Source organism: Salmo salar, chromosome ssa10 (assembly GCF_905237065.1).
Source record: "Salmo salar chromosome ssa10, Ssal_v3.1, whole genome shotgun sequence".
Lineage (NCBI taxonomy): Eukaryota > Metazoa > Chordata > Actinopteri > Salmoniformes > Salmonidae > Salmo > Salmo salar.
The window spans coordinates 75,240,297-75,262,993 of record NC_059451.1 but is presented as its reverse complement, the minus strand read 5'-3'; the positions used below and the strand labels follow the sequence as shown (position 1 = coordinate 75,262,993).

At 43.2% G+C, this 22,697-nt stretch overlaps 1 protein-coding gene across 3 annotated transcripts in view; it reads right to left on the bottom strand.

The window, feature by feature from the left end:
- LOC106561050 (ATP-binding cassette sub-family C member 8) overlaps nt 1-22,697 on the bottom strand; it is a 123,165-nt gene that overhangs the window by 37,465 nt on the left and 63,003 nt on the right. For 2 of the 3 annotated variants that reach the window (XM_045688098.1, XM_014124631.2), the window contains exons 12-17: nt 18,949-18,989; nt 18,064-18,209; nt 12,556-12,667; nt 12,135-12,302; nt 11,895-11,967; nt 11,655-11,760 (exon numbers count right to left, since the gene is read on the bottom strand). In XM_045688098.1, coding sequence (XP_045544054.1) covers nt 11,655-11,760; nt 11,895-11,967; nt 12,135-12,302; nt 12,556-12,667; nt 18,064-18,209; nt 18,949-18,989 — 646 coding nt within the window. The remainder of the gene's footprint in view (nt 1-11,654; nt 11,761-11,894; nt 11,968-12,134; nt 12,303-12,555; nt 12,668-18,063; nt 18,210-18,948; nt 18,990-22,697) is intronic. The other variant, XM_014124633.2, reaches the window with a different exon arrangement.

Sequence of the window (22,697 nt, the reverse complement as noted above, 5' to 3'; positions counted from 1 at the left end):
GAGGAGACGCCACTTCCTCAACCAAAATGAAAGTCTCTTTCGCCCTGCTCTTTAACACACAAACACACCCAGAAACCGGGAGGAAAACAAACTCTACCCATTTCACCAATGCTGCAGGCTTGACAAGTAATCGAAGATTAGACATATCTGATGAAAAACTGGACATGCACTGAACAACAGTCAATAACAACATTTTAGTCCACTTTTCTTTTCTATTCTCGGAACCCAGAACTCATCTTGCGAACTGTTACGAGAGATTACTAGAAGTCATCATCCCAACCTCTGAGTATGTGCGGTGTCCTACTTGGAACATGAGGGGACCCCTCTACGGGGGTTCACAGGGATTACTACACAGGGGTGAGGGTAAGGTCGAAGGGGAGGGGATGTGGCATGGCGTAAAGACAGTGATGACAGCAGGGAGAAGTGCTGCCAGGTCAAACAAACACACTGACAGAGTCCTTGTTGGAGACTAATCAATGCATTATCATAAACACCACTTTGTTAGTGCCAGTTAAAGGAAGCAACTGTCAAAACAATTCATTGGAGATAACATAGGAGGTGTCATAAGATCACACCGACAGAGTCTTAGCTACTGTTTTGATTTAATGGGTGTAATGGATGGGACCATACTCGGAAACTTTTGCTTACACATAGGATTAGACCTGTGGTCTAAAATGGCTAGCTGCTAGCTTTTCTCATAGGCCAACCTGGCACAATTAGCCACTATGCTGAATACAACCAGCTGAGCACATAATTATATCCGGTAAAAAAATAACGAATCAACCTATCAACCCATCACACTGTAGAGCCACCATCCAATCGCATTTGTTAAACAGATCAACTTGGCTACCAGTTGGAGGTTCTAAAACTTCTAGGTTTAATTTGTTACCCTTGACTTGGTCTAAAAAATAAAAAAAATGGTGTGCCAATACATTGGCACCGTTTCACATACAACCATGGGATTTTACGAATAAATATTTATATTCGTAACTAAAGCGTAAAAAAAGTTGCTAGCGACCTTGTCAAATAGCTGTATTGTATAACAGTTACTATCACTGACTGGTGGTGCAGTCCACTAAGGCATTTAGGCTGAAGTTTGAGGGATATGACGGCAGTGAGTTTGAACCCTTCTTGGGGCAAGTACATTTCTTTTTTTTTTAAAGGAAATAAAACTTCACTGCTGGGCCTCAAGTCAAATAACACATATGTGAAGAAGATCAGTGGCATCATGAACCCCCAAAAATCTGAGGGGGCACAAAGTATGTGAGGGTGGATGGGGGTTGTTCTGGAGGAGGCTAGGCACCTCGTCCTTAAGTTTTAAATTACATTTTTAAACACCTGAAACAGCTTTTTCCTGCAATTTAGAGACAATCATTATGCTTAAATCTATGACAAAAATCTGTATATCTTTCTGCATATCTTTTGAGCTGTCTGTATCATCCTGACTGGTGGTTCTATGTTATATAATAATGTGCAAAAAATAATGAAGGAAATGTTTATTTGCAGTGTACAAACATGACACGAACAGGAATGACATTTACTCTCACGGGTGGCTAAAATCTCTGAAGAGGCCTCCTGAAAATGTGTTTAACAAAGGTTATGCTGTGCTATCGCAAATTACGGTGACTGATGACGACAACGACGCTTCTGATTAAAAACATTACACATGATGATAATGACGACGATGACGACAAAGATGACTATTCTAGAAAACAACATCCCACAAAAAAGATTTGACCCAACAGTTCAAAGTCAAGCTGTCCACAGGAAGCTCAGGACATTAGCCAATCCCTGATCCCCACCACAGTAACATTCCACTCTAAACATCACATTAAATCCTTTATGAAGGCTCTGCCTAAATAGCCTTTGTCTAACTCTGTTTATATGATAAGTGTGTGGGATGGCGCCAGCCGCCAGGGTGTAGGTTGGGCTCCAGTATCTGAGGACGTGCCAGCTTGTCCCTGGCATGAGGACCAGAGAGGGTGTGTTTGGCTGGCAAGGGGACAATCTAACAAGGTATCTGATCTTTATGAAGAGACAGTAGTCTGACCATGGACAGGTGGCCAGTCACAAAGCCAAAGCCTGAGTACAAACTCAATGTAGATACTTACACATTAACACCAAGGCTCAAGACCTTATCTATCCTTTCATTCAATCTCTTCCCTGTGCCATCTCTCACTGGCCCACTTGTAACTCTATGACATCCCTTTAATTCTCCCCCTTATCTCTGTCTACCTCCTTCCCTCCCTACAGTGTGGCCTTTTTTAAATATTTCCTTAGATGGGAGGATCTGAGCAGAGACGGGCAGTATTTCGGTTACATGTATTTTAAATTTCGTATTTCAATTACTTTTGAGTATTTTGTCATTTGCATTTCACCAGCCTGAACTACAATTTGCATTTTGGAACAAGATACTTTCGAGACCTCTAATTTGTATTTTCATTCTTTATAACGGTTCATTTTCTGGCCCCCGATCATCCTGCATTGGTATCAGAAGTCTGATGGCACTATGGTGTGATAAGAGTTTCTGCTAAAGGACCAAAACAAACAGTTGTCATTAAAACTCGTTTTTCAACCACTCCACAAATTTCTTGTTAACAAACTATAGTTTTGGCAAATCGGTTAGGACATCTACTTTGTGCATGACAAGTCATTTTTCCAACAATTGTTTATAGACAGATTATTTCACTGTATCACAATTCCAGTGGGTCAGAAGTTTACATAGAGTATTTGACTGTGCCTTTAAACAAGCTTGGAAAATTCCAGAAAATTATGTCATGCTTTAGAAGCTTCTGATAGGCTAATTGACATCATTTAAGTCAATTGGAGGGGTACCTGTGGCTGTATTTCAAGGCCAACCTTCAAACTCAGTGACTCTTTCCTTGACATCATGGGAAAATTTAAAGAGATCGGTCAAGACCTCAGAAGAAAAATTGTAGACCTCCACAAGTGTGGTTCATCCTTGGGAGCAATTTACAAACACCTGAAGGTACCACGTTCATCTGTACAAACAATGATACGCAAGTATAAACACTATGCGACCACGCAGCCGTCACAGCGCTCAGGAAGGAGACGTGTTCTGTCTCCTAGAGATGAACATACTTTGGTGCGACTTGTGAAGATGCTGGAGGAAACGGGTACAAAAGTATCTATATCCACAGTAAAACGAGTCCTATATCGACATAACCTGAAAGGCCACTAAGCAAGGAAGAAGCCACTGCTCCAAAACCGCCATAAAAAAGCCAATCTACGGTTTGCAATTGCACATGGGGACAAAGATCATACTTTTTGAAGAAATGTCCTCTGGTCTGATGAAACAAAAATGGAACTGTTTGGCAATAATGACCATCATTATGTTTGGAGGAAAAAAGGGGGACGCTTGCAAGCCGAAGAACACCATCCCAACCGTGAAGCACGGGGGTGGCAGCATCATGTTGTGCGAGTGCTTTGCTGCAGGAGGGACTGGTGCACCTCACAAAATAGATGGCATCATGTGGCAGGAAAATTAGGTGGATATATTGAAGGATACATCTCAAGACATCAGTCAGGAAGTTAAAGCTTGGTCGCAAATGGGTCTTCCAAATGGACAATGACCCCAAGCATACTTACAAAGTTGTGGCAAAATGGCTTAAGGACAACAGTCAAGGTATTGGAGTGGCCATCACAAAGCCCTGACCTCAATCCTATAGAAAATTTGTGGGCAAAACTGAAAAAGCGTGTGCGAGTAAGGAGGCCTCCAAACCTGACTCAGTTACACCAGTTTTGTCAGGAGGAATGGGCCAAAATTCACCCAACTTATTGTGGGAAGCTTGTGGAAGGCTACCCGAAATGTTTGACCCAAGTTCAACAATTTAAAGGCAATGCTACCGAATACTAATTGAGTGTATGTAAACTTCTGACCCATTGGAAATGTGATAAAATAAATAAAAGCTGAAATAAATCACTCTGCTATTATTCTAATATTTCACATTCTTAAAATAAAGTGGTGATCCTAACTGACCTAAGACAGGGAATTTGTACTTGGATTAAATGTCAGGAATTGTGAAAAACTGAGTTTAAATGTATTTGGCTGTGTACGTAAACTTCCGACTTCAAATGTAAATGTAAAAATTAACACTTGCAAAGCACGCTGGGTATTTTTCCTAATGAGCTCCACCCCTGAAACAAGGCCAATAATAATATCCGGTGTGAGTGGCAGACATTTTTATACAGAGCAACTAAAAGTCAGACAATAACAGAATAGATTAACCGGAATTACTTTTACTCTCACGGTGGCCAAAAAATAACTATCTGAAAGCCTCGCCCCTACTAAGCCACACCTACAGTCTTCTGATCTGACCTGGTGGATTATCGCTCCATAACCCAGAATCAACAACCCAACTTAAAAAAGTTAATGGGCTGTTTGTGACCCAACTGGCTAGATCAAATACCCAATGTGTGTTCTGTCCAATAATTGGGTTGTTTTTAACCCAGCTTTTTTTCGAGTGCAGTGCATTCAACTAAGGTAGATAAACAACCACATATTACAGTCCTAGCAAGTCAAACATTTTGTGTTACTGAAGATGGCGCCGACAGATAGGGCAGCTCTGCTTCCAGGTCCTAAGCAACTGTCGTGACGTGACTCATTAATGTGATGACTGTTATTTATTGAATAATTACTTACTATGTTTAGTTGTTACTGTATTCAATTAAGCATGTAACAGTTAACCTGTTATGGATAGGGGGCAGTATTTTCACAGCCGGATAAAAAATGTATCCGATTTAATCTGATTATTACTCCTGCCCAGAAACTAGAATATGCATATAATTATTAGCTTTGGATAGAAAACACTCCAAAGTTTCGAAAACTGTTTGAATGGTGTCTGTGAGTATAACAGAACTCATTTGGCAGGCCAAAACCTGAGAAGATTCTGTACAGGAAGTACCCTGTCTGACCATTTCTTGGCCTTCTTTGCCATCTCTATCCATTACAGAGGATCTCTGCTGTTACGTGACACTTCCTACGGCTCACATGGTCTCTCAGAAGGCGGCAAAAAGCTGAATCGTGGCTTTGCAGGCTCTGGTTGAAACAAAGTAGCGCGTTTGGGTAGTGGCTGGTTACAGTACTGTGAGACTCAGGCGCGTGCCCGCGTCGACAGAATGCTTTGTTTTCTTTCCTCTGTTTACCTAAACGCAGATTCCCGGTCGGAATATTATCGCTTTTTTACGAGAAAAATGGCATAAAAATGGATTTTAAACAGCGGTTGACATGCTTCGAAGTACGGTAATGGAATATTTAGAAATCTTTTGTCACGAATTGCGCCATGCTCGTAACCCTTATTTACACTTCGGATAGTGTCTAGAACGCACGAACAAAACGCCGCTATTTGGATATAACGATGGATTATTTTGGACCAAACCAACATTTGTTATTGAAGTAGCAGTCCTTGGGAGTGCATTCTGACGAAGACAACAAAGGTAATCAAACTTTTGTAATAGTAAATCGGAGTTTGGGCAGGGCTAAACTTGGTCGGTGTCTAAATAGCTAGCCGTGATGGCTGGGCTATCTACTGAGAATATTGCAAAATGTGCTTTCACCGAAAAGCTATTTTAAAATCGGACATATCGAGTGCATAGAGGAGTTCTGTATCTATAATTCTTAAAATAATTATGTTTTTTGTGAACGTTTATCGTGAGTAATTTAGTAAATTCACCGGATGTTTGCGGGGGGTATGCTAGTTCTGAACGTCACATGCTAATGTAAAAAAGCTGGTTTTTGATATAAATATGAACTTGATTGAACAAAACATGCATGCATTGTATAACATAATGTCCTAGGGTTGTCATCTGATGAAGATCAAAGGTTAGTGCTGCATTTAGCTGTGGTTTTGTTTTTTGTGACATTATATGCTAGCTTGAAAAATGGGTGTCTGATTATTTCTGGCTGGGTACTCTGCTGACATAATGTAATGTTTTGCTTTCACTGTAAAGCCTTTTTGAAATCGGACAGTGTGGTTAGATTAATGAGAGTCTTGTCTTTAAAATGCTGTAAAATAGTCATATGTTTGAAAAATGGAAGTTTTGGGATTTTAGAGGAGTTTGTATTTTGCGCCATGCCCATCATTGGATATTGGAGCAGGTGTTCCGCTAGCGGAACGTCTAGATGTAAGAGGTTAACTCATTAGTGATTTGGGGCACCACGGGATAAGTAGTTTACCGAGTTACCGTCTCCTGAATTAACTCAAGAATATATTTAGATAAGGCACTAATTCCTAATTTCCTCATATCAGTCTCATTCTGAACATCGCGTGAATCTGCACAAACCCGAGTCTTTCTAATCATTCTGTACCACACATTGATTTATTTATTTACTAACAAACTAAATGATAACACAGGATACACACACGGTATAGGTTATTTATTAGAAACTTAATACGGGGACAACAGGTCCCTAGCGGACTAACACAATATGACACTTGTTACACAAGAGAGTTAGCGAGAGAGGGAGAAGCAACACATGGATACATTTGGGAACTACGCTCACAGTAGCCCTAATACCTTGCCCCGAACTGCCGCTCTTTTGGTTAAGAAGTAATGCATGTATTTACGTGTTGAAGGTCTTTATCGGGTATTTCTGTTGGGCCTTCGTGGAAAGGGTTACGCTTTGTCATAAGGGTTTGATTGGGCCTTCTTCGGATGGCCTTCTCCTTCATTCTAAGGTGTAAGTCTGATTGTCCACAAGAGGTCACAATGTCCTTCTTCTTAGTTGTCTGTTTACTTGCACTCGTTCTGGAAGAGTGGTCTTCTGAGGACGGCTGGTCAGCCTTGTCGATGAACCCCAGAGTGGTAATGAGAGCATTGTAGGCGACGATGATTTGAAGAGAATAACCGGATGGTTCTACGTAAATTCACTTTCTTAGATACAGTACTTAGAACAGCTACTCAACCGTAGCATTGATTGGTAGTGTCACGGCTGTCTGAAGGATTGGACCAAAATGCAGCGTGTTTGTAGTTCCACATCTTTATTTATTCGTGAAACGTAATGCAATACACTAAATACTTTAACTAACAAAAACAACAAACCGTGACGCAGAGAGAAAACACACTACTCAAAATATAATCACCCACAAAAACAGGTGGGACAAACAACTTAAATATGACCTCCAATTAGAGACAACGACGACCAGCTGCCTCTAATAGAGATCATACCAAACAAAACTAACAGAAATACAAAACTAGAAACTGAACATAGAAATACAAAACATAGACAAACACCACCTGTCACGCCCTGACCTACTCTACCATAGAAAATAACCACTTACCATGGTCAGTACGTGACAGGTAGAGGCTCCTTTGTCTTCTTCAACCTCGTATTGCGTTTCAGGGTCATGACTAATGTAGACCTAGCTGCAGCTTGTGGTTCTTTTAGTCTGGTATGTTAATTCTTAACTCAATCTTTTATACCCTTGGTTAGAAAGGGGGCGTTTTCGCCATGCTGAAACGCTTGCGGTTCCCTAGGATACGTTACGAGGCAAAGTATCCTAATTATCATGATCTCATTAGGGAACTAAAATCACAATCCTATCATCACAAAAACATTCTCTTCATCCTTGATATTTTCTACACCACGTAAAGGATGTAAACCTGATACACACCAAAGCGCCTCAAGTGTAAAAGCTCCTCAGGTGACAATGTTTTCGTTATAACATCTTTATACCATTTTCAAAGTAATCAGAGAGGGCTCTGTAGACACTGATCCACTGTCCTGATCTTTGGATCCTCACAGGAGAGTCTTTATTAGTTGCTTTTATTTAGGTATTTAAAAGGAAAGGCATTGTTCGTTAAGGGATTCTAAGTAAACACCTGTTATCTTTGGCGCATGTCACAAATAAAATTTGATGACACAACTTTGCAGCATTTCGTTTTTTTTTATTCTTACATTATTAGCCCAGGAATTTTTTTGTGGCATTACATAGACGGAAATAACTTTTGGATATCAGAGCAGCAGTAACTCAGGCTTATAACTGGGAATACGACTTTCCCGAATTGGATCCTTTGTACCCCCCAGGGCAATTGAACTGATTCCAGAGGCTGATCCAAAACCACCACGGAGGAGAAGTGGTATTCGGAGTGGACTTCTAATCCAACTCAGGAGACGCGCACACCATCCACCGCTTCTGAGTACATTACTCCCTAATGTTCAGTCTCTGGATAATAACGTAGACGAGCTCAGGGCGAGAATCTCCTTCCATAGAGACATTAGGGATTGTAACATACTCTGTTTCACAGAAACATGGCTCTCTCGGGATATACTGTCTTTGTCCATTCAGCCAGCTGGGTTCTCAGTATATCGCGCAGACAGGAATAAAGAACTCTGGGAAGAAGAAAGGCGAGGATGTATGTTTCATGACTAACCACTCATGGTGTGATTGTGATAACATAAAGAAACTCAAGTCCTTTTCTTCACCCAATACCTCACAATCAAATGCGGACGGTATTACCTCCCAAGAGAATTCTTCCGGGATGCCTACAAGGCCCTCACCCGCTGTCCCTTCGACAAATCTGATAACGACTCCGTTTTGATCCTCCCTTCCTATGGGCAGAAACTCAAACAGAAAGTACCCGTGCTAAGGACTATGCAACGCTGGTCTGACCAATTGGAATCCACGCTTCAAGATTGATCACGCAGACTGGGATATGTTCCCGGGTAGCCTTCGAGAATAACATCTGACGAATTTCCCCCGCTACGGTGACTGAGTTTATAAAGAAGCGTATAGGAGATGTTGTACCCACTGTGACTATTAAAATCTACCCTAACCAGAAACCGTGGATAGATGGCAGAGTTTGTGCAAAACTGAAAGCACAAACCACCGCATTTAACCATGGCAAGGCGACTGGGAATATAGCCGAATACAAACAGTGTAGGTATTCCCTCCGTAAGGCAATCAAACTGGCAAAACGTCAGTATAGAGACAAAGTGGAGTCACAATTCAACAGCTCATACACAAGACGTATGTGGCATGGTCTACAGACAATCACGAACAACAAAGGGGAAACCAGCCACGTCGGACACTGACGTCTTGCTCCTGGACAAGCTAAAAACTTTCGCCCACTGAGGATAACACAGTGCCACCGACGCGGCCCGCTACCAAGGACTGTGGGCTCTCCTTCTCTGTGGCCGACGTGAGTAAGACATTAAAGCGTGTTAACCCTCGCAAGGCTGCCGACCCAGACGGCATCCCTAGCCGCATCCCCAGAGCACACGCAGACCAGCTGACTGGATTGTTTACGGGCATATTTAATCTCTTCCTATCCCAGTCTGCTGTCCCAACATGCTTCAAGATGTCCACCATTGTTCCTGTACCCAAGAAATCAAAGGTAACTGAACTAAATGACTATCGCCCCGTAGCACTCACTTCTGTCATCATGGAGTGCTTTGAGAGGCTAGTTATGGATCATATCACATCTAGCTTACTTGACATCCTAGACTCATTTCAATTTGCTTACCGCCCCAATAGATCCACAGACAATGCAATCGCCATCGCACTGCCTTATCCCACCTGGACAAGAGGAATACCTATGTAAGAATGCTGTTCATTGACTATAGCTCAGCATTCAACACCGTAGTACCCTCCAAGCTCCTCATTAAGCTCGGGGCCCTGGGTCTGAACCCAACCCTGTGCAACTGGGTCCTGGACTTCCTGACGGGCCGCCCCTAGGCAGATGAAGCTAGGAAACAACACCTCCACTTCGCTGATCCTCAACACAGGGGCCCCACAAGGGTGCGTGCTTAGCCCCCTCCTGTACTCCCTGTTCACCCATGACTGCGTGGCCACGCACGCCTCCAACTCAATCATCAAGTTTGCAGATGACATAACAGTAGTAGGCCTGATTACCAACAATGACGAGACAGCCTACAGAGAGGAGTTGAGGGCCCTGGGAGTGTGGTGCCAGGAAAATAACCTCTCACTCAATGTCGACAAAACAAAAGGAGCTGATCGTGGACTTCAGGAAACAGGAGAGGGAGCACGCCCTTATCCACAGACTGGACCGCAGTGGAGCAGGTGGAAAGCTTCAAATTCCTCGGCATACACATCACTGACGATCTGAAATGGTCTACCCACACAGACAGTGTGGTGATGGCGCAATAGTGCCTCTTCAACCTCAGGAGGCTGAAGAAATTTGGCTTGGCACCTAAAACCCACAAAATTTTACAGATGGGCAATTGAGAGCATCCTGTCGTGCTGCATCACCGCCTTGTATGGCAACTGCACCGCCTGCAACCTTACCGCAGGGCTCTCCAGAGGGTGGTGCGGTCTGCCCAACACATTACCGGGGGGCAAACTACCTGCCCTCCAGGACACCTATAGCACCCAATGTCACAGGACAACAACCACCCAAGCCACTGCCTGTTCACCCCGCTATCATCCAGAAGGCGAGGTCAGTACAGGTGCATCAAGGCTGGGACCGAGAGACTGAAAAACAGCTTCTATCTCAAGGCCATCAGACTGTTAAATAGCCATCACTAGGTGGCTTCCACCCAGTTACATAACCCTTTACTTTATAGGCTGCTTCCCCATATACATAGACTTGAAATCATTGGCCATTTTAATAACGGAACACTAGTCACTTTAAAGCAAAAATATGTAAACGTTTTTACTCATCTCATTTGTATATACTGTATTCTATTCTACTGTATTTTAGTCTATGCCACTCCAACATTGGTCATCCTAATATTGATATATTCCTTAATTCCATTGTTCTACTTTTAGATTATGTGTATTGTTGTGAATTGTTAGTAATCACTGCACTATTGATGCTAGAAACACAAGTATTTAGCTACACCCGCAATAGCATCTGCATGTGACAAATAAACTTTTATTTGATTTGAACATGACATTTTTAATTTATTTTTCGAAACGACAAAATACCTGTATCTTATGCAAATACAATATTTTGCTAAATTATTTTGTATTTTAGTTTGATACGTTGGGCTTCAGAGTATCTCAGTGAGGCTTGTGGGACCACATACAAATGACTGAGCAAGCATCACTCCATAAACTCCTGACTCACACATATCCCTACACCTTGGGTGAGCAACACAGATCTAGAGAGAGCATAGTATCCATCACTTACTTCAGTTTCTCTTAAACCTACACAGCATTTGACGTGAGGAAAATTTGTGACAAAAGCTCTTTAAGCGGCCAGTAAATCAGCGAAATCCTATTAGTTGGATGACTTGGAGGAGGAAGGAGCCGAGTCAGGCAGTGGTATATTGATGTTAATTAAATGGCCCTGAGAGCTGCAGTATTTATCTCCCCATCCCAAACACATTCTCTTCCCCAGACAGACTCATTACACGAGAATTGGTGCTGTAGAGCATTTTATATAGCTGAGAGAGGTAAACAGCCAGTCTTATGTTGACTGCAGCTACCTGGCTCTCTGTGGAGTCAACACACCTTTCACCTCTAATCTTTGACCTTTGGAATTTACATCATCCAAGCTCAGGTCACACAAACCTATACTGTAATTCAATAGTCCTTTTCTTTGATTTGATGAGAAAGATGCTTGAGAAACTGTTTAGTATGTCCATCCTACTAGTACATAGATGTCTGTCTGTCAGTCCATCCATCTGTGATATCTGCGGTGTGAGTAGTAATTTCATCCAGTCTTACCTGTTCCAGGTGACAGTCCCAGAGACCCTCTGCATCTCTCCCAGAGCTGCCAGCAGCAGGGACGACTTCCCACAACCCACCTGGCCCACGATCATAGTCAGCTGACCTGAGAGACACACACAAAGGACATGAGAGAGATGGAGGGATAGGAGGAGGGAGTAGTAGTGATTCCTCTAGTTATTCCTCTGATAGTGTATGAATACCATGGTATTTAACCTTCCTCCAGGATCAGAGCCTTACCAAAGGGAACCTTGATGTCTACGTTAGACAGGGTGGGAGGTCCGTCTGTCCAGGTGAAATATCCGCTGGTTATCTGGAGAGAAAAAAATAAATAAATAAAATGTAAATGATACACGCCGATCAAAGCTAATGTCAAACACTGAATGTCAAGCAGTCAGACAAGAGATGCTCCCTGGCAGCAGACCGGTGACACTGAATGATATAAGTTCAATCTATCTAGTTCTACTACCTCCCACTCACCCTGAAGCAGAGGTCTTGGTCCCTCTCCTGGGGGGGCGGGTCGCCTCCCTTGTGGCTGTAGTTGTTCCAGCAGTCTTCCCTGGGGGGCCTCTTCCTGTTCACCACCTTCAGGGGCTGGGAGGGGCGCAGGGAGGGAACAGGCCATGGCTTAGGCTTTTTAAAGGACAACTATGGACACCACAGAGAGTAGTGGTGGAGGTGGGTGGTGAGTGTAAGTGAGGTGGAGGAAGGAGGATAGAACATACAGAGTGAAGAGAAACAGTTAATAATTCAGTGATGTGCACTCTGCCTGTGAGTGAGTGGTTGAGTGTATAAGAATTGCTGGGGGCAGAAAACTCTGTGGGAGCGCTGTGTACTTGTGCGCACACGCGTGTGTGGGGATACGTTCAAATGTGTTCATGTGTGTGTTTTCCCTACTCACCACAGCCTGGTACTTGCTGTTGTGGTTGCTGGGGCCAGCGGGCATGGTAGTGTTGGGCTCCTGCTCGTCTCCAATCTCATCACTACTGAAGAACTCACTCAGCTTCTGGGCACTGAAGAGAGGACAGGGGACGCCACAGATCCATTTCACATTTTCACATTCCAGAGTGGGTTACAAGAAGGAAAGGTTACCGCATTGGAGATGGGATAGGGAACAACACATTTAAAATACACAGGTAACTCTCCTGGTAGAATCATCTGATCAAGGAATGCTAAATATGGAGAAGTGAAAAGGTTTCATTTCCTAAAGCAAGTCTCCAGAATATCTGAAATGAATAAAGTAAAAAAGTATTCCGTTTTTATGTTCCTTCAGCTACCTGCTTCAGTACATCTGGAATAAACTAAGCCATAATGATTAGTATAAGCTTGGAATACAATACAGGCCTTGCTGTACATCTACCAGTAAATGAGGTTCAGTCAGCTGTGACATTCTTATACACTCCAGGCTATTCAACGAGCCACACACCGCATCATTCATTTGAAGAGTTCTTATTCAACCATACATTTTGTGGATATTGACTCAGTAAGCTGAAGCTGAGGCTTGGGGTCTTTGCCGATTTTCCGGGCCTTCTTTTCACACCGCTGATATACAGGTCCTGGATGGCAGGGAGCTCGGCCCCAGCGATGTACTGGGCTGTCTGCACAACACTCTGTAGCACCATGCGATCGAGGGCGATGCTATTGCCATACCAAGCAATGATGCAGCCAGTCAATATGCTCTCAGTGTTACAGCTGTAGAACTTTTCCAGGACTTGAGGGCCCATGCCAAACTTTTTCAACCTCCTGAGGGGGGGAAGAGGCACTGTCGCGCCGTCAACATGACCGTGAGTGTGTGTTTGAACCACTAAGTCTTTAGTGATTTGGACTCTGAGCAACATGAAATGGTCTACCAGCTCCACTGCCGCCCCATCGATGTGAATGAGTACAAGACCCCCGTTTCTTGTACTCCATGATCCGCTCCTTGGTCTTACTGACGTTGAGGGAGAGGTTGTTGTTCTGGCACCACACTGCCAGGTCACTGACCTCCTCCCTGTACGCTGACACATCTTCGCCGGTGATCAGGCCTGCCACCGCTGTGTCGTCAGCGAACTTGATAATGGTGTTGAAGTCGTGCGTGGCCACGCAGTCGTGGGTGAACATGGAGTACAATGGGGGACTAAGCACACACCCTTATGGGGCCCCCGTGTTAAGGGTCAGAGCGGTGGAGGTAATGTTGCCTACCATCACCACCTGGGGTCAGCCCATCAGGAAATCCAGGATCCAGTTGCAGAGGGAGGTGTTTAGACCCAGAGTCCTAAGCTTGGTGATGAGCTCGGCAGGTATAACGGTGTTGAACGCTGAGCTGTAGTCAATGAACAGCATTCTCACATAGGTATTCCTCTTATCGAGGTCAGTGAGGGCAGTGTGGAGGGCAATTGAGAATGCATAATCTATGGATCTGTTGGGATGGTATGCAAATTGGAGTGGGTCAAGGGTGGCTGGGATGGTGGAGTTAATGTGTGCCATAACCAGCCTCTCAAAGCACTTCATGATTACAGAAGTGAGCTCTACAGAGCGGTAATCATTGTGGGATGAAGCCTTAGAGTTCTTAGGATCAGGGATGATGGTAGTCATCTTAAAAGACGTGGGGATTACAGACTGGGACAAGGAGAGGTTGAAAATTACAGTGAATACACTTAGCAGCTGTTGGGGCCGTCGGGGCCCGCAGCCTTGCAGGTGTTGACCTGATTAAAAGACCTTTTTCACCTCGACCTCAGAGAGCGAGATCACCCAGTCCTCTGGGTCAGTGACGGCCCTCACACCCGGCTCGATGTTGTTGTCAAAGGATGCATAAAATGCATTGCGTTCATTTGGTAGTGAGGTATCGTTGGGCAGATCACGTTTTGGTCTTCCTTTGTAATCCGTAATAGACTGTATTGCGTGCGAGGATCTCTTGAACCAAAGCCAGTGCAGTAGAGTAGAGCAGGCGGCATATGCTCCAGCTCCACTGCAGAATGGCAGCAAGCAGATGGTACTATCGACGGCTAGGTCAATACCAGGTTGTTACAGGGATCATAAGGTCATCTTGACCATAAACGGAACAGACTTAGGTTGCCCCTGAGATACAGCATCACATCCAACCTGTTGTCACCATAGAGATGAATAAAGATAGGATCTCTATGGCTGTGACTCAGTGGAAGTCATTGAGTAAGGAACTAGCGGTTTCAGTGGGATACAAATGGGATGTAGATTGACAATTTCTCCGTCACTGGTTCGACAGCTTTAGGATACACGTACTGCCTCCATTTACAGAGATCACCGCGACCCCATTGATTTGAGACTTCCATTCATTCAAGATGCAAAGCAAACCCCCGACTCAATCCCCCCACTCTGTATGGATGACTGGAACATGGTAATGATGCCTCTCTCCTTGACAAGACAACACTATACATGATGTAGAGCCCTACTACTTCGACTAGGCCATGATACCATATCTAAAACACTTACATGTAGATGATGGTAAACACATGTGAAAGCAGTGGCTAGAATGACAAGATGGGTGATTGCTTCCCGGTGAACACAAGAAGTTGAAAAACCCCCGATATTTTCAACCAAAAATACGTATTTTCAACGTCTTTTTGCTCATAGGCTTGTGTGAATGACAGTACAGCACTCTGCATCGTTCACATTGTAAATAAGAATGTTAGTTAAAGAAAGGTTAAATAAAAAAAAGAAGACACGCCTACTCTCGGTACAGAGCGTAATACAGCATGTACTGTACACAGTGCATTCAGAAAGTATTCAGACCCTCCATATTTTGTTACATTATAGCCTTATTCTGAAATTGATTAAAATAAAAATCCTCAATCTACACACAATACCCCATAACGACAAAGCGAAAACTGTTTTATAGGAATTATGGCAAATTTAGAAAAAAATACAAAACAGAAATGCCTTATTTACATAAGTATTCAGACCCTTTTGCTATGAGACTCGAAATTGAGCTCAGATGCATCCTGTTTCCATTTACCATCCTTGAGATGTTTCTACAATGTGATTGGAGTCCACTTGTGGTAAATTCAATTGATCGGACATGATTTGGAAATTCACACACCTGTCTATATAAGGTTCCACAGTTGACAGTGCATGTCAGAGCAAAAACCAAGCCATGAGGTTGAAGGAATTGCCCATAGAGCTCCGAGACAGGACTGTGTCGAGGCACAGATCTGGGGAAGGCTACCAAAAAAAATGTCTGCAGCATTGAAGGTCCCCAAGAACACAGTGGCCTCCATTCTTAAATGGAAGAAGTTTGGAACCACCAAGAGTCTTCCTAGAGCAGGCCACACTGAGAAATCAGGGGAGAAGGGCCTTGGTCAGGGAGGTGACCAAGAACCTGATGGTCACTCTGACAGAGCTCCAGAGTTCCTCTGTGGAGCTGGGAGAACCTTCCAGACGGACAACCATCTCTGCAGCACTCCACCAACCAGGCCTTCATGGTAGTGGCCAGACGGAAGCCACTCCTCAGTAAAAGGCACACGACAGCCTGCTTGGAGTTTGTCAAAAGACACCTAAAGGACTCAGACCATGAGAAACAAGATTCTCTGGTCTGATGAAACCAAGAGTGAACTCTTTGGCCTGGATGCCAAGCGTCACGTCTGGAGGAAACCTGGCACCATCTCTACGGTGAAGCATGGTGGTTGCTGCATCATGCTGGGGGGAAGTTTTTCAGCGGCAGGGACAGGGAGAGTAGTCAGGTTCGAGGAAAAGATGAACGGAGCAAAGTACAGAGATCCTTGATGAAAACCTGCTCCAAAGCGCTCAGGACCTCAGACTGGGGCAAAGGTTCACCTTCCAACAGGACAATGACCCTAAGCACACAGCCAAGACCACGCAGGAGTGGCTTCGGAACAAGTCTCTGAATGTCCTTGAGTGGCCCAGACAGAGCCTAAAGTTGAACCCGATTGAACATCCCTGGAGAGCTCCCCATCCAACCTGACAGAGCTTGAGAGGATCTGCATAGAAGAATGGGAGAAACTCCTCAAATACAGGTGTGCCAAGCTTGTAGTGTCATACCCAAGAAGCCTTGAGGCTGTAATCGCTGACAAAGGTGATTCAACAAAGTACCAAGTAAAGGGTCCAAATACTTATGTAAATGTGATATTTAAAAATAAAATAAATATATATAAATATATATATATATATATATATATATATAATATATATATATATATGCACCATTTTCTAAAAAACTATTTTTGCTTTGTCATTATGGGGTAGTGTGTAGATTGATGGGGGGGAGACTATTTAACCCATTTTTAGAAGAAGGCTGTAACGTAACATTCTGAATGCACTATATACGTTTATGATGTTTGAAGCAGTCATTATGTATGATAGGATGGGTAATGAGGAATAGGGTAGAAGGGTGTCAGGTAGCTTTATGGCAACACAATTACAGCAGTTAATCAAATTGTCAATTTAGAAGAAGTCAATGTTACTGACAGAAACGGACAGGTGTTTTAGTGATTGACTTCAATTTAGCGTCACAACAATTACACTTTATTTTGGTAAATCTGACATGAATTCAGCTTAACTCAACATTAACGGAAAACTGTAATTTATACAATCATTTTGGGTATTATCAACAGTAAAATACTGTGAAATGTTTTACTGCAGAATACTGTAAATGATGGCGCATTGTGGGAAAATTGTGTGGGCATGGAAATAATTGCTGTATTTCAAATGGTACACTGTAAATACTTCATTTAACAGTACATTACTGTAAAAAAGCACTTTATTTTGAATGCATGGTAACATACTGTACTTTTTTTTAATAGTAACTTACAGGTAACTGGCTGCCAGTAAGTTACCGTAAAAACAAGTTGTTTGTTACAGTGTATTGTAATTCCATCCCACAGAATACAGTACTGTATTTTTGAAGCACCAAAAACCTTTTGACCACTAGTGGGTGCATGGCATTGTTGTTTCTGGCTCGTTTAACATATTTTGAGGCATGCCTTGTAAGAGGCTGTACTTGTTGCATCCGTTAGTGAGAGTGCTGTACCAATGTAACTGATAGTGGTAGTAGTGCCCAATCAAATTGGAGAAACAGCAAGTCTTCAACCTTCAATGGTTGAACATTTTGCCATGTTCTTTTGGTCTGTTTGCCTTGTAGTCGCTGCCAGTTTGGAAACATTTGTTAAGGCTTCTAGAAGTTACCTAGTAACCATCCTGCTTGCACCTGTAATTACAGTAAAATACAAACCCCTCCTCAGTGAATGTCATTCATTATGTTTACAGTAGCATTACATTTTTTACAGTGAAATACAGTTAATTCTATGGTATGTGTGTCATTACACAGTACTTGCTTTGAGACTGTATTAAAATTACAGTAGGTGTACTACAATGTGAAATACAGTAACTTACCTACCACTAGCTGCCTGTAAGTGTGTGTCCATGATACACAGCTCACCTGACCAGGGCCTTGACTGTGGATCGCACCACGCTGGAGAGCAGGAAGAGAGGAGTGACCAGGATGTGAAACAGGGATAAGGATGCGAAGGCCACAGCAGGTGACAGGTCAGCCTCCTCAGAGATGTGCACATGGACCACAAACGTCTACAGGAAGATGACGGGAGGAGAGAAAAATATTAATATCCCTCCAGTAACCAGCAAAAGATACTGTGAGTTAGGTCTGAATCCTGACTCAAGATGCAAGTGAGCAACTCAAACTTTTACAAAAATCTTGCATCAACGTCAATGGGCGATGTGTGCTATAGTCTGACCTGTGCTCGCATCCAATACAGGATTTGGCCCTGAATGAATAAATATCCTTCAGAAAGACTGACTAATTTAAATACTTTTGCCATCCAGTCAGTTTGTGGTGAGCATTTTCACTTTAGGGCTAAACAATGAGAGATAGATAAGCAAATTACAGTCTCCAAAACACACAATCTTTCACTCTCTCTACCATACATATAACTGGGATTTACAGTGGCCATGTCAAAAAACCTCCAGTGTCCCTGTGAAATGTCACTGGTCATCCTTTAGAAAGCCATAACATGCCAGTCTGACTGACTGTGTTCTGAGTGATACCATTCTAGTCTGGACTGGTCTGGCTTGTGCCCTTCACTCAGGAAAAGGGATTCTGTTCTCTGTAAAAGCCCATCCACTGAAAACAATACACATACCAGTGTACAGTATGCAGCTTATTTTTAAAGGTGAAATGGTGGTTAGAACATGCTATTCTATGGTGAACAATGTGAGGGAGGACAGATATTGGAGTAGTCTGTAGACAGTATTATGCATGCCACCTATCAGATATTAATAGGCATTTATGAGTGGAATTAATACTCACAGTCAGGACAGCAGCAATAGGGATGGCTGCATTCATGAATACTGAGAAAGAGGAGACAGACACATGACAATGTGGTTCAGATATTGTACAGACAGTTTGTTCCAAAGAGTGAGAATACTTAAGACGCAGTGTCTTTCTCCAGGAACTCAGATCAACTGAATGGCTTGAAGCCGTTGTCGTCTAGGACTAAGCTAGAGCATCAGCACTGAGAAAGGCAACGTTTTTATAGTTCTGTGTTTTTTGATTCATGCAGCGCGACACATCTCCTTCGCATAGGGTTGATCAGGCTGTTGATTGTGGCCTGTGGAATGTTTACCCACTCCTGTCCAATGGCTGTGGGAAGTTGGTGGATATTGGCGGGAACTGGAACAAGCTGTTGTACATATCAATCCAGAGCATCCCAAACAGGCTCAATGGGTGACATGTCTGGTGAGTGTGCAGGCCATGGAAGGACTTGGACATTTTCAGCTTCTGGGAATTGTGTACAGATCCTTGCGACATGGGGCTATTCATTATGCTGAAACATGAGATGGATGAATGACAAGACAATGGGCCTCAGGATCTCATCACGGTATCTCTGTGCATTCAAATTGCCAACGATAAAATGCAATTGTGTTCTTTGTCCGTAGCTTATGCCTGCCCATACCATAACAATGTTGACTTCAGAAAATCGCTCGCCCACACAACACCATACACGTGGTCTGCGGTTGTAAGTCTTATGGTAGAGAAATTAACATTCTATTTCTCTGGCAATAGCTCTGGTGGGCATTCCTGCAGTCAGCATCCCTCAAAACTTGAGACATCTGTGGCATTGTGTTGTGTGACAAAACTACACATTTTAGAATTACCTTTAATTGTACCCAGCACAAGGTGCACCAGTGTAATTATCATGCTGTTTAATCAGATTCTTGATATGCCACACCTGTCAGGTGGATGGATTATCTTAGCAAAGAAGAAATGCTCACTAACAGATGTAAAAAAAAATGTGAGCACAAAATTTGAGAGATAAGCTGTGTGTGTATGGACAATTTCTGGGATCTTTTATTTCGGCTCATGAAACATGGGACTCAGTATACATTTTTTATTTCTATTCATTTTTAGATTTTTATTTCATATTCACTTTAGTTTCAGTTATTCTCCCGACTTGATTTACTATTTTTTATTCCGTTTTAGTTTGATAAAACATTTCTATTTAGTTTTTACATTATTTAGTTTCAGTTGAGTGTTCGTGACAGAAAGTAGCCTATGCATGGGAGGCTAGGAGCCATGTATGTATTATAAGTTCTTCCCTGTTAGCTAGTGATAGCTAGTAGTCTCCTGTTAGCTAGTGATAGCTAGTGATAGCTAGTAGTCTCCTGTTAGCTAGTGATAGCTAGTGATAGCTAGTAGTCTCCTGTTAGCTAGTGATAGCTAGTAGTCTCCTGTTAGCTAGTGATAGCTAGTAGTCTCCTGTTAGCTAGTGATAGCTAGTAGTCTCCTGTTAGCTAGTGATAGCTAGTAGTCTCCTGTTAGCTAGTGATAGCTAGTAGTCTTGGAAATCCCAGACCTAGAGCAACATCACTATGTCTGGGGAGGATGTCAGATTCTTTTGGACATTTCTTCGAAAACAAATTGTTTCAGGGAGGGTCCTCTTCAGACAAACAACTCTCCCCCCAAAAATCCAGAGTTTGGGTAGGGGGGCCAAGCATGAAAAGTCTAACTCTTTCCGTAGCCTGTAGGCAGACATCTCAGAACGTCGGGATTCAAAACCAAAGTTTACAGGCAAAACTTTGCCGTGGTTTTAGTGAAGGTAGATGATGCAAACAAACAATATGCACTCATTAAAAATAACCTCTGCGTTCCCCCATCTTGCTAACTAGCTAGCTACTACTTTGCGTCCGGCAGGGATGTTTACTCTAGAGCAACAAGCGGATAAGGCAGTGACGGTCTTCCCTGTTCTTACTCCTCTCTGTCCCAGGTACATGTACAGATGTGTATGTTGGAACATTGGTACATTGTGGGAGGCACCCAGTCTGTCTAGAACAGTGTTTCCCAAAGTCAGTCCTGGGGTCCCCCCTTGGTGCACATTTTGGTTTTTGCCCTAACACTACACAGCTGATTCAAATAATCAAAGCTTGATGAGTTGGTTATTTGAATCAGCTGTGTAGTGCTAGGGCAAAAAACAAAATGTGTTGTAGACAGACGGGCTGCTTCTCACAATGTACCAATGTTCCAACATACACATCTGTACAAGTGCCTGACATTCAACTGATCGTACAGTTGAATGTGGTAATATTGCAGTGATTTTACTGTTTGTGCGGTGATTGGATATATGCAGGGAATTGTTGATTTTGCTAAATAATTTGCGATGGCAGAATCTTAAATGTAAGACGAGATGTTCTTACATTTACATATTGTAGTAGGACTGATGCAGAGTTGAGAGGAGTAACATTTTTGTGTAGGGCATTTTCCTCTCCAATGAGTGAATCAGCTTCCCTCACGACGCCAGGACAGCGGAGTCAATCACCACCTTCCGTAGACACCTGAAACCCCACCTCTTTAAGGAATACCTGGGATAGGATATAGTAATCCCTCTAACCCCCCCCCCAAAAAAGATAGATGTACTATTGTAAAGTGGTTGTTCCACTGGATATCATAAGGTGAATGCACCAATTTGTAAGTCGCTCTGGATAAGAGTGTCTGCCAAAATGACGTAAATGTAAATGTCTGCTACGTGACTGTCCACAGAGGCTAGTGAGAACTGAACAATTCTTTGTACTGCATGCTAAAAGTCCATCACCTATTTGGGTGTTGTTTAGTTGGTGGAAGGGGTAATGTAAAGGCAAAGTGACCTACTAGATGTGGATGTGTAGAGGGAGGTGAGGTAACCTACTAGACGTGGATGTATAGAGGGAGGTAAGGTAACCTACTAGATGTGGATGTGTAGAGGGAGGTGAGGTAACCTACTAGATGTGGATGTGTAGAGGGAGGTGAGGTAACCTACTAGATATGGATGTGTAGAGGGAGTTGAGGTAACCTACTAGATGTGGCTGTGTAGAGGGAGGTAAGGTAACCTACTAGACATGGATGTGTAGAGGGAGGTGAGGTAACCTACTAGGACGTGGCTGTGTAGAGGGAGGTAAGGTAACCTACTAGATGTGGATGTGTAGAGGGAGGTAAGGTAACCTACTAGACGTGGATGTGTAGAGGGAGGTGAGGTAACCTACTAGATATGGATGTGTAGAGGGAGGTGAGGTAACCTACTAGACGTGGCTGTGTAGAGGGAGGTAAGGTAAGGTAACCTACTAGATGTGGATGTGTAGAGGGAGGTGAGGTAACCTACTAGACATGGATGTGTAGAGGGAGGTGAGGTAACCTACTAGATATGGATGTGTAGAGGGAGGTAAGGTAACCTACTAGACATGGATGTGTAGAGGGAGGTAAGGTAACCTACTAGATGTGGATGTGTAGAGGGAGGTGAGGTAACCTACTAGATATGGCTGTGTAGAGGGAGGTAAGGTAACCTACTAGATATGGATGTGTAGAGGGAGGTAAGGTAACCTACTAGACATGGATGTGTAGAGGGAGGTAAGGTAACCTACTAGACGTGGATGTGTAGAGGGAGGTAAGGTAACCTACTAGACGTGGATGTGTAGAGGGATGTAAGGTAACCTACTAGACGTGGATGTGTAGAGGGAGGTAAGGTAACCTACTAGACTTGGATGTGTAGAGGGAGGTAAGGTAACCTACTAGATGTGGATGTGTAGAGT